Source organism: Hyperolius riggenbachi, chromosome 8, assembly GCF_040937935.1.
Source record: "Hyperolius riggenbachi isolate aHypRig1 chromosome 8, aHypRig1.pri, whole genome shotgun sequence".
In the NCBI taxonomy this organism is placed as follows: Eukaryota; Metazoa; Chordata; class Amphibia; order Anura; family Hyperoliidae; genus Hyperolius; species Hyperolius riggenbachi.
Window position 1 is genome coordinate 21,606,358 of NC_090653.1, and position 12,963 is coordinate 21,619,320.

The 12,963-nt window shown below is 43.7% G+C and overlaps 1 protein-coding gene across 5 annotated transcripts in view; it reads right to left on the reverse strand.

Annotated features, from left to right (window-relative positions):
* The window catches only part of LOC137528643 (connector enhancer of kinase suppressor of ras 2-like), a 563,792-nt gene that overhangs the window by 92,766 nt on the left and 458,063 nt on the right, over positions 1-12,963 (reverse strand). For all 5 annotated transcript variants that reach the window (XM_068250054.1, XM_068250052.1, XM_068250051.1 and 2 more), the window contains exon 15: positions 6,456-6,504. In XM_068250054.1, coding sequence (XP_068106155.1) covers positions 6,456-6,504 — 49 coding nt within the window. The remainder of the gene's footprint in view (positions 1-6,455; positions 6,505-12,963) is intronic.

A 12,963-nucleotide genomic window follows, 5' to 3' on the forward strand; every position in this document is an offset into this window, starting at 1 on the left:
GGTCATCCTCCTAATGTTTACTGCTTTGTCACAATATTTGTGCTGCTTGAGACTCTGCTGTACATTTTTTGGTTGTATCTATGTTCCCCTTGTCGTCTTATTGTGCTTTGTAAAGCGCTGCGGAATATGTTGGCGCTATATAAATAAATAATAATAATAATAACAAAGCTTGAGATAAGGGTTTACTGAAGGAAAGTTCAAAGGGTCATTAGCTCTGCTAGTTTAAAATACAAAGTGGGGTTGGTAAACTGCAAATATGACAGAATAAAGCAATGCTATTAAAAAAGCAATATAACTGAAAATAAAAATATTCTCTTTGCTACTAATGTTCTATTCATTATCCGTACAACATGGGCAATTCATTAAGTTTTTTTTTTCGCTTCAGAGTCACTGTAACTTAGGCAGAGTACATACACTGAGATCCTCCTGAAGTTATAATTAAAGTGAACCTCCGGACTAAAAATCTACTCAGCAGAACTGAAAAGGCTCGGTGTTTCTTTAACAGTTTCACAGCATCAGAACTTTGTTTCTCTTATCAAAGCATCATTTTTAGCTGCATTTTTAGCTAAGCTCCACCCATCAAAGAAAAAAAGCCCAGGCTTTTTTCCCCTGATGCTGTGCAGAGCATGATGGGATTTCCTATGTTGTTATTCACGTTGCCTAGCAACTGGGAGAGGTGCTCAGGACACAGGACAGTTGGAACTGTGTCTCATGCTCCCTGTCACCTCCTTTCAACCAAAAAGATGGCTGCCCTCATGAAATCAAACATTTGCCTGTTCTTTTAAAACAGGGTGGGTAAGAGATTATATTACCTATTTTAATTAACATAACTAATGTAACTTAATGACAGTATGTTTGTTTAGGCTGGAGTTCCTCTTTAAGGCATCTAATGACACTTATTTATTTTTGCAAAAGAATGTTTCTACTCGGAATGTCCGGTGTATAGAAGCTGTGGGTTTTAACATCTTGTTAATATTCTGGAACTAAGGGCTCCATTCACACATAGGGCTCGATTCACAAAGCAGTGATAACCCAGTTAAAGACTTTAGGCGTGATAACCATTTTTATCATGCCTAAACTCAGTTTAGGCATGATAAGTTTAGGTGTGATAAGTTTAGGCGTGATAAGTTTAGATAAGTTTAGATCACACACAAAGTCCCGCACGCAAAGCAGCACCATTAAACTCTATGCGAAGTGCACCAGACTTTGCTAGCGCAAAACTTTTGATCAGCTGTGCACTGCGGTGCTAACCCAGTTGGTGCTTAAACTTATCACGCCTAAAAACTTATCACACCTAAACTTATCACACCTAAACTTATCATGCCTAAACAGAGTTTAGGCGTGATAAAGGGCTTTTTACCAGCGTGCTAACTGTTAGCACCGCTTTGTGAATCAGGCCCAATGTCTCATAAATGATCTTATTTATCACCTGATTGATAAAAATAACCTTTCAGCACATCTACAAGAAAATAATTACTCAAAGTAATTTATTCCTGAATAACTTCATTTCAATATTACTTTTGTTACCTTATATACAGTGGTGTGAAAAACTATTTGCCCCCTTCCTGATTGCTTATTCTTTTGCATGTTTGTCACACTTAAATGTTTCTGCTCATCAAAAAACGTTAACTATTAGTCAAAGATAACATAATTGAACACAAAATGCAGTTTTAAATGATGGTTTTTATTATTTAGTGAGGAAAAAAAACTCAAAACCTACATGGCCCTGTGTAAAAAAGTGATTGCCCCCCTTGTTAAAAAATAACTTAACTGTGGTTTATCACACCTGAGTTCAATTTCTGTAGTCACCCCCAGGTCTGATTACTGCCACACCTGTTTCAATCAAGAAATCACTTAAATAGGAGCTATCTGACACAGAGAAGTAGACCAAAAGCACCTCAAAAGCTAGACATCATGCCAAGATCCAAAGAAATTCAGGAACAAATGAGAACAAAAGTAATTGAGATCTATCAGTCTGGTAAAGGTTATAAAGCCATTTCTAAAGCCTTGGGACTCCAGCGAACCACAGTGGCAAAAACATGGAACAGTGATGAACCTTCCCAGGAGTGGCCGGCCGACCAAAATTACCCCAAGAGCGCAGAGAAAACTCATCCGAGAGGCCACAAAAGACCCCAGGACAACATCTAAGGCTCTTCTCAATTTTGCTAAAAAACATCTCAATGATTGCCAAGACTTTTGGGAAAATACCTTGTGGACCGACGAGACAAAAGTTGAACTTTTTGGAAGGTGCGTGTCCCATTACATCTGGTGTAGAAGTAACACAGCATTTCAGCAAAAGAACATCATACCAACAGTAAAATATGGTGGTGGTAGTGTGATGGTCTGGGGTTGTTTTGCTGCTTCAGGACCTGGAAGGCTTGCTGTGATAGATGGAACCATGAATTCTACTGTCTACCATAAAATCCTGAAGGAGAATGTCCGGCCATCTGTTCGTCCACTCAAGCTGAAGCGATCTTGGGTGCTGCAGCAGGACAATGACCCAAAAGACACCAGCAAATCCACCTCTGAATGGCTGAAGAAAAACAAAATGAAGACTTTGGAGTGGCCTAGTCAAAGTCCTGACCTGAATCCTATTGAGATGTTGTGGCATGACCTTAAAAAGGCGGTTCATGCTAGAAAACCCTCAAATAAAGCTGAATTACAACAATTCTGCAAAGATGAGTGGGCCAAAATTCCTCCAGAGCGCTGTAAACGACTCGTTGCAAGTTATCGCAAATGCTTGATTGCAGTTATTGCTGCTAAGGGTGGCCCAACCAGTTATTAGGTTCAGGGGGCAATTTCTTTTTCACACAGGGCCATGTAGGTTTTGAGGTTTTTTTTCTCACTAAATAATAAAAACCATCATTTAAAACTGCATTTTGTGTTCAATTATGTTATCTTTAACTAATGGTTAACAGATTTTGATGAGCAGAAACATTTAAGTGTGACAAACATGCAAAAGAATAAGAAATCAGGAAGGGGGCAAATAGTTTTTCACATCACTGTATGTTATATTTTTGCTCTTCTGGGGCTTAAAAATGTAACATAGATAAGGTGAAAACAGAGGAAAGCAGGTGATAAAGCATTGTGAGTCAAGCCCTAAGTCTCAAGAATACTTTAAAGGAATACTATCGATCCCCAAGTGTTCTAAAATGACAGTGTACAAATAATGTCTAAGTAGCTGTGTAAACATTTTCCTACTTTTCATGTTAAATATCAGAGGCAAAAGCTGTAACTTATTGAGGGAAGGATTTAGCTATATTGGGACCAATCAATTGCAGAAAGGGTGCCTGCTTCAATGCACAGCCAGAGTTGCATATCAGACTACAGAAAGCAAATACCAAACATATCAAAGACAGTATGAAAAAGCTGTGACAATTAGTTACATTTCCTCTGCTCTCTTCAGACACTTTAGTCAGAAACACAGGACACGGGAGCTGCAGCTGTTGGTAGCTCTCTTCTCTGTCACACACAGAGCTACACATAGAGTTAACTGATCAAGTGTGAGGGGAATTTCCCCTCTCCTCATGGCTCAGTCAGCCATCAGTTTTGGCGTCAGTAAACTTTGAATGTATTTTGCTAACAGTAAACAAAGAAGTTGCTACTAAAATGTATACACCAGGGCTCTTTCACATCAGAGCTTGCGTTGGAGAACGCTCAAAGCATACGTTTTGTTGTATGCGTTTTAATGCATTTTGATATGCGTTGCACTGCAGTGAGTGTGCGTTTTTAATCTGTTTTCAATGCGTTACAGCACATAGGAAAACGCAGGTAATTTTTTTTTTCTTTTAGTTTTCAACTTTCTACATTGTTCCTCTGTTGCATTCTGGGACTGATTGCCTGCGTTAACGGATTAAAAACGCGCATAGTGTGCGTTTTACATTGACTAACACTGTAACGCATAAAGCTAGCGTCGGCCGAAAAACTGCGCCTGGGTGCAGTGTAATGCAACGCACAAAAAGGCTGCGTTATATGTGAAAACTAAATGAAAGTCTATTGACTTTCATTTCACCTTGGGTAACGCAAACTTTACCCGTTGCGTTGAAACGCTGAAAATCTGCCCTAATGTGAAAGAGCCCTTAGCAGCACTTCCCAAACAATTCCTGTGTCAATTGAAAAAATATGTGAATCGATAGTATTCCTTTAATAGCCGAAAGCTTACTTTTTATATACCTCTAAGTTAGCCAACAAATGGTATCAATCTGATTCAAAACTTCTTGCTTTTAAAGAAATAGCAAAACCTATGAATGCCTCTAAAAATAGCTGCATTCATCCTGTCAGCGGGAAAGTGGTACCATTAGACAAGACTTTTGCCACATTTATACAAAGGATCATGCAGCATTCTTACAGGAGGAATCAAATACTGTAGCTTATAATGTATCGGTGACCTCGCCGTAGACCTCAGCGGTCGCCGCTCAGTGGACAACAAGCGCGGCCCAGCTAGTCGCTGGCGGGCCTGCTAAATACATCTGCCAGCCTCCAGCGAGGCCTTCGCAGCATTATGTAATGCACATGTGATTCAATTAACTTCCTCCCCTCTGGCTGACCTTGCAGAGGGACCGAAATGCTTCTGACGCGGCGATGCGCTGATCTGCAGAGCACTTAGTGCGCATTACTGCGGCTCGCCTGAACCACAATGGGGAAAACGCTATGGCCGACTCTAAATTAGGAACTGCGCTTGGGATCGTCTCAGGAAGGGTCATCGCGGAAACGCGATCTCCGCACGCCTGGCGGCTCCCAAAAACAGGCTAGAGACTCGCAATGAGCAAATTCAGCTGCGGACACAGTGCAAACTTTTTATAAGTAATAATTTTATGAAGACACATTACAACAAGTGCAGTAGATGATGATTTTTTGACTGGTCTAATTGCATGAATTTACACCAACTCATTTGCCATCTCTGTGCAGCTGTGTGCCGGCAGCCAATCACCATTCGGCTCACGATGCCTCTCACATGACGGCAGCCGCATGGTGGTTGGCTGCAAAGTGCAGAGCCACACTGAACAGAGGAGTGAAGATGACCTGTTCCACCGCCAGAGGCAGGTATTGTGTAACGCTTTGCTGCTGCCTCTGAGGAAGGGGCAGACGATTGGGAGATGGGGGCTCGTTACACCCCCTGCTTTTCTGCTGCCTCCGAGGAAGGGGCAGACGGCTGGAAGATGGGGGCTGATTACGCCCCCTGCTTATGACCCTAGGAGCTTCACAGCAAGAATTGACCTGATGAAAAATTTAGGTCTGATTCACTAAATAAAAGTATAGGGGTCGACTTATACACGAGTCACAGGCAACACTGAGCACACTGAGTAATGTGTGTACTAATAGTGGCATTTCCATTTGCAGCAATTTACCCAGAGGTAAGTGACACTTTCTTGATAAAGGAAATGCTAAGAAAACGCAGGTGTGAAAGTCCTGGCCACAACAATTAACAAGTAAAGGGGCAGGGGGGGGGAAATACTGGGATGCAGAAAGGAGAGTGAATAATTGCAGCACTTGGGGGCCTGGAGGAGGTATTGGCTGCATATATACGGGACAGGAGGAGTTAATAGCTGCAATACTGTATACAGCACAGTCATTAACACCTCCTGGTCCCCAAGTGCAGCCATTAACTTTGCTGGGTAGACTTATACTTGAGTTAGAACAAAATTCCAGCTTAAGAGGGTCAAATATTGGAGTCAACTTATACACAAGGTCAGGGGCAGAGGCGAGAGAGGCTCCAGCCTCAGGACGCAGTGTAGGAGGGGGCGCACAACTCACTCAGCTATCATTCTCATATTGTGTGCGAAGCAGAGAGAAATAAGAAGAGGGGATACATGGCAGTGACTGCGAGCCAGATAACTAGAGATTAAGGTGTTGGGGAGCCTCTTAGTCTAGTAGCAATCAGTGTGTGACGGCTGGGGTGGCAGGGATGGAGGGGCGCACTTTGGTGTCTCAGCCTTGGGTGCTGGAGGACCTTGTCCCAGCTCTGCACGAGGCCGACTTATATTCGAGGATATACAGTAATCGCCTAGAGGGACCTTAACAAGGCAGAGATTTCTGGGGTGAAAATGTGAAAAACCCTCTGGCTCTTTTCCTACAAGCAGGGGCATAACTGGAGGGGGCCCCAGCTACCAGCCTCCCCTTCCTCCCATACAGGGGACTATACTTCAGATCAGGTGTTTGTGGCTACACTTGTTATGGAGGTGACGATCCTGATGGCCACACTTGTGTTATGGCCCTTGTGAGATGGGCCCCAAGGCCGACTTAGGGGTGCAGGAGGAGGGGTGTGAACACTGGAGGGGCGCCGTCTAAGTTTTGCTGGGGGGGGCCCATGAATTGTAGTTATGCCACTGTCTACAAGAACAACATATTGTGCCGGAAAACATGGCCTGCAAAAAATTCACATTTTGTTTACACAGTTCTTCTAATCATTTCCCAAATGCAAGTCCCATCAGACAACTAGAAGTGCAGAACATTACCTTCCTCATCGATGTGTTTCCCTGACGCTCCACTGCCGTACTTGTATACCTTCAACATAAACAGAGAAATCCAGGTTACCCATCAGGACATAATATAACGTGCAATACATTAAAGGATACCCAAACTGACATGTGACATGATGAGATAGACATGGATATTTACAGTGCCTAGCACACAAATACCTATGCTGTGGTCCTTTTTTTCTTTCTGTGCCTGATAGAGTTAAATATCAGGTATGTAAGTGGCTGACTCAGTCCTGACTCAGACAGGAAGTGACTACAGTGTGCCCCTCACTGATAAGAAATGCCAACTATAAAACACTTTCCTAGCAGAAAATGTCTTCTGAGAGCAAGAACGAGGTAAAAAAGGGGAATTTCTTATTAGTGAGGGTCACACTGTAGTCACTTCCTGTCTGAGTCAGGATTGAGTCAGGACTGAGTCAGCCACTTGCATACCTGATATTTAACTCTTTCAGGCAGAGAAAGAAAAAAAAAGAACACAGCATAGTTATTCGTGTACTAGGCACTGTACCTACACATGTCTATCTCATTATGTCATATGTCACCTCGGGTATCCTTCAAGGAGGAACTCTAGTGAAAATAACGCAATAAATACAATTTCTTATTTTTTTTTACAATAAATAACTAGCTGATTGCCCGGCGTTGCCCGGGTATGTATTTGGCTGCTGTTGGCTGCACCAACTTTTTCTAACCCCAACACACAATTACACAATGACCAAGTTTGTGAGCTTTGCGGTCTATGATATCAAAAATTTTCATTGAAATGAAACAAATCTGTTTGGCTGTTTGTGGCTCCACCCCCTGTTCTGAATTTGAACCCCAGTCACCCAATCACCAACTGTAGCAGGTTTGAAACTTGTGCCATTAACAGTGCAAGAATGGCAGCAATAAAATATTCCCCTTGAAAATCAATAGGTGAATTGTGATTGGCTTTTGTAGGCCCCACCCACTTTTCTGAATATTAATCCCAGTCACCCAGTGACCAACTGGGTAAAGTTTGAGAATCCTGCCATTAACAGTGTAAGAATGGCTGCAGTCTCCGCCCCCAGCCTGCCACACCTATCTGAAATCCTCGCATTACCGAACCTGTGCCCTCATTCTGGTACGTCTGTCTGCAATTGCTCATTTTTGTGAGGTTTTGCTTCCATGGCAGCTTCAAAACACTAAATTCCCCCAGTTTCTCTTGGTTGACCTCTGCTTTAGGACAGAAACAATAGGTCTCCATTGATTGCTTTTACCACCTTAATAAACTTTTGGAAAATAAATAAAAAAACAGACTTGGGTTAAAAAAAAACTCAATAACAGTTCCTCAAGGGACACAAAGCTAAGTATAAATGATGGTGGTAAAAATACATCTATATACGGCTAAGCTCCCATTATCCAACTCAAACAACCGGAAGTCTCAACCAGTGATGCTTGCACATTTTTTCCAATGCCATTTTTGCATCGAAAATAATTTTCGTTTCGAGAAACATTTCTGGGAAAAATTGCTTGAGTTTTCGTGTTTTACACTAAAAAAGCGGAAAACTTTTTTTACGGCGAAATTGCAAAAAAGCAATATTTTTACCGTGATAACACGAAATCGATATTTTACCAGGAAAATTTGTGAAAAAAAGCAAAAAATAACCAGACTTATTTTTGCTGAAATTTTCACTCGAAGATAAAATTTTACAGTATTTTCGCAAAAATGAATGTGAGAAGAATATTAGCATTTTCGCTCATCACTGGTCTCAACTAACCGGCGTGCCTGAGGGATAACGGGGACTTTGTTTTTGGAGGTGTTTGCAGCCTTAAAGTGAACCTCCGGACTAAAAATCTACTCAGCAGAACTGAAAAGGCTTGGTGTTTCTTTAATAGTTTCACAGCATCAGAACTTTGTTTTTTTTACCAAAGCATAATTTTTAACTGCATCTTTAGCTAAGCTCCACCCATCAAAGAAAACTGCCCGGGCTCTTTTTCCCTGATGCTCTGCAAAGCATGATGGGATTTCCAGTGTTGTTAGACACGTTGCCTAGCAACTGGGAGAGGTGCTCAGGACACAGGACAGTTGGAACTGTGTCTCATGCTCCCTGTCACCTCCTTTCAACCAAAAAGATGGCTGCCCTCATGAAATCAAACATTTGCCTGTCCTTTTAAAACAGGGTGGGTAAGAAATTATATTACCTATCTATTTTAATTAACATAACTAATGTAACTTAATGACAGTATGATTGTTTAGGCTGGAGTTCCACTTTAAATACTTACCGAGCCTCCAGCAATGTCTTGCAGCCTTCCTCTTGCTCCTATCAGCTTCTGGCGTCCATACACAGTTCCCGGCATGTCATGTGACCCAATGTGGGTCAGGTGACACACTGGCTTCTGTGCACAGAGGGAACTGCAAACCCGCTCGGAGCCCAGTAGGTGCTGCAGGGAGGCTGCTAGAAGTCGCTGGAGGCTCGGTAAGTATTTAGGGGAGAGGTTTGTGCTTTTTCGGCTGGTTGCTTCAGCAACCACATGTATCCGGCATCCGGCAATCCCCACTGGTGCCGGATGCCGGGGTCTCTGCTGTATATATCAATATCTATCTATAAAATGCATGTCAAACTCCGGCCCATGGGCCAAATCTGGCCCTGAGAGCCATCAGATTTGGCCCTCGGGTGGTTTCCGGACTTCGCATTATGTTTGGCCCACTCTAGACCACCAGAGAAGCTATATTGGAGGTTAAGCCCTAGATCACCAGGGAGGCCATATGGGGAGGGGACAGCACTAGATACCAGGGAACTGTATAGGAGGAGTTAAGTAGGGGACCACTAAACACCAGGAAACTGTATCGGACTAATATACATCAGGGAATTGTATAGATGAGGGAGGGAGGGCAACTAAACATCAGGTAACTGTATAGGGGATAGAGGGGGGCTATTAGACACTGGGGAACTTTATAAGGGAGGGAGGTGGTCACTAGACATTGAGGTTGGCCTGTTGGTCCCAGAGCTCAATTTCTGCACACTTTGTATTGGAGCTCGACCCCTGATCTATAGAGAGAGATAGAGAGAGAGAGAGAGAGAGAGAGAGTGAATTGTAACAATCCAATATGAACGGTGAGTTTGCGCATTGTTCCTGGGAAGTGTCGCAGAATTGAGTTCGCACCTCAGCTGACAATATTTTACTGACAATACAATACAAGCTGCCGACACTACAAAAGGAATTTACAAAATATCCTGCAAGTGACAGGAAACATCGCCGCTGATGGTTTGCTAAGATGAGCCTCTCTCTCCCCGTCTAAAATTAGCAATCTGTCTGTGGCGGCTGAAATCAGGCAAATTATGGAGATGATGAACTGAATTATGCAAACGCGCTGATCACGACAGATGCCAGGAAATGAAGTCATCGTCACGCTGTCATTCTGGGTGCATCGCCACCCCGTATGACTGATCCTATCTCTGAAGACATACAGTCAGAAGGACTGGCAGCTTCTTACAGCGCCAAGGAAGGAAATGCCACTTTCTCTATTAGACAAAGGGAAGCCCAGATTCCTGGAACATCTCAGGGTGGGATAGGTCTTCTGTAAAATGAGGGGTCTACCTAATGCCGCGCACAATAGACAGTGATAAATCAGCTCCTCTACAAACAAAAAGAAAATATTCCATCTTCATAGAAAATTAGATAAGGTGATTTGGAATCCTCTATAGAACAGGGAGTCTCCCAGCTTCTTAGCACATTGCCCTCAGTATAGGTAGCAAGGTATAGGTTAGGTGCCCCAGTATAGGTAGCCAGGTAGAGGTGCCTCCAGTATAGGTAGCCAGGTATAGGTGCCCCTAGTATAGGAAGCCTGGAATAGTTGTCCCCCAGTATGAGTAGCCTGGAATAGTTGCCCCCACTATAGGTAGCCAGGTATACTGTAGGTGCCCCCAGTATAGGTGACCTGGTATAGGTGTCCCCAGTATAGGTAGCCAAGTATAGGTGCCCCCTCCAACCGCCACCCCTCCCCCCTGCACTGATCCCCAGTGCTGTGTCAGTACTCACCGTGCCTCTCTCAGCACCAATTGCATCACCTCTGCTGCATACAGCTGTCCAGAGCCCCAAGACGCAGTTTGATGATATCATCAAGCTGCATCCCGATGCTAATGGCAAGACCGGAGCTGGGGGTAGAAATACGGGGTCTTCTACAAAACAATGGATTTACCAGCCCCAGAGGGAAGATATGGGGTCTTCTATAAATACAAGGGGACTCTACAAAGCTGTACACAAGACCTGCCCACCCTATATTTTTGATCTGGTCCATAGATACACACCTAGCTCTCTGGAACTCCCTCCTACCTCCCCTCCTTCAACAGCTTCAAACAAGCGCTCAAAACCCACACCTTTCAAGATGGCCTATCCCACCATGGCAATGCCTAACTCTCTCTGCCGAGCACCTCTGGCAAAGCACCTTCCTACTGTGTCCCTACCTTAGCTCTTTTGCTTGAAAGCTTTTTTCAGGCAGAGGAAATATCAAAAGTATCAAAATGTGTGAGTTCTTGGGCTCAAAGATTCCTGCAGATGGAGAATGCAACCATGAAATTAAGAGACTTTTACTCCTTGGAAGGAAATCAATGACAAAAATGTAATAAAAAGCAGAGATAGCACCTCGTAAATAAAGGTTCATATAGTCAAAGCCATGGTTTTTCCAGTTGCAATGTATGGTTGAGATTGATTTCTAGTTACGCGCCTGGTTGTGAGACTTGGACCATAAGGAAGGCTGAGCGCCAAAGAATCAACGACCTTGAATTGCGGTGCTGGAGAAGACATCTGAGAGAGTCCCTTGGACTGCAAGAAGATGCAAGCGGTCAATGCATAAAGAAATGAACTCCAACTGTTCACTGTAAGGAGCAATACTGAACTTGAAGATGAAATACTTTGGACACACAGGGCCATATGCAATTCACTTTTTCACCTGACTTTTCTCCTAGGAGATAATTTTTCATCTTCAATTTAGAATACGTTTTCAGCAATTTGCAAAGGAAAAAGTACCAAAAAGTAGGTGAAGAAGAACTATCAAAATTATTTTGAGTATATTTTTCCTTGCTGGTGGTTTAAAACGCATTTTATTTACAAGTTTCAAAATATCACCTAGGAGAAAATTCAGGTGAAAAACTGAATTGCATATGGGCCACAATGAGAAGACAGGACTCATTGGAGAAGACCCTGATGTTGGGAAAGATCAAAGGCAAAAGGAGGAGGAAATGGCAGAGAATGAGATTGCTAGATACAGGGTGGTTATTAGAGGGGTGAAGCTGAGGGGCCCAGAGTTGTGTGGCCCCCAACTACTAACCTTCCCTTCCTTCGATGGAGAATCAGAATCATTTATTTTGCCAAGTACAAACAGGGGGTGGTACCTGGAATTGGTTTTGTCTCATACAGGTTTTGGAAGGATGGGGGGATAATGACCGAAAGTCAAGTTCCGAGGCTGCCATACTATGGCACCACCAGTCGCACTTGGGAATCATCTGTCATCCCTAAGGAGACATCTGGGGTGGGGGGAATAGAGGGAGGTGATGACCCAGTTCTTCTGAAATAAACCTGCGGTGATGGCTGACGCTGCTGAGAATCCTGATTGCTGACATCTGGCAGTGCTGGCCAAGGTGGTCCAGTTCACAAGGTGCACTAGTGTTCATTTCTGTGGTGGGTCCCGACTTCTGGGCAGCATTCCGCAGGGCTGGTCAAGATAATCTGGTTGTCGCAAAAGCATCCGGCTATGGCGGCCCTAACTTCCGGTTTAGTTGTTGGCATCATGGAGGGGCTGAACCAGAAGTGTCCCTGCTGCGGTGGAACAGCAGCAGCCGATAGATGGATGGATGGAGCCAGCGTCTTGCGAGGTGTCCCGATCGGCGCGGTGTCCTACCTCAGTGGAGCCCTGATCTCCTGGGCAGCAGCGGTGGATGCCACAACACCTATACCTGCACTGACAATGGTCCCAGGCAGCGGCAAGGTGGAAAAAAAAACTCCAGGTCCCAAACTCTCCATGACCCGCAAAAACGTCTCATGCTACACCGGACCGCTCTGCACACCTTCAGTGGGGAAAACAAGGTGAATTGGTAGGGAAAAGGGAAGACAAACAAGAAAAGGTCAGAATCCTCTGGCTATGGCTGCCAATTAAGGCGCCATCTTCCTGAACGGCAGTTTTACCAGGGGACTATACTTCAGATCAGGTGTTTTTGAGGTTACACTTCTTGTGGGTGTGAAGATCATGATGGCCATTTTTGGGGGTTTTGGGGGGTTTGTGATGTTTTTTTTTCTTTTCTTTATGACCATTGTGAGATGGGCCCCAAAGCTGTCAAGGGTACCACAGGGAGGCAAGCTCGGAGAGGCAGTAGAGGATATCGCGTGCTGTGCTCCATGGTGTTGCAAAGAGTTGGAAATGACTGAATAGCGACTGAACAACAACAAAGTTAATGGTTTTGGTAGACTGAACATAGGTTTGTTTATAAAAAAAAAAAAAAAAGTTCTATTCTGTACATAAAATTTAAAA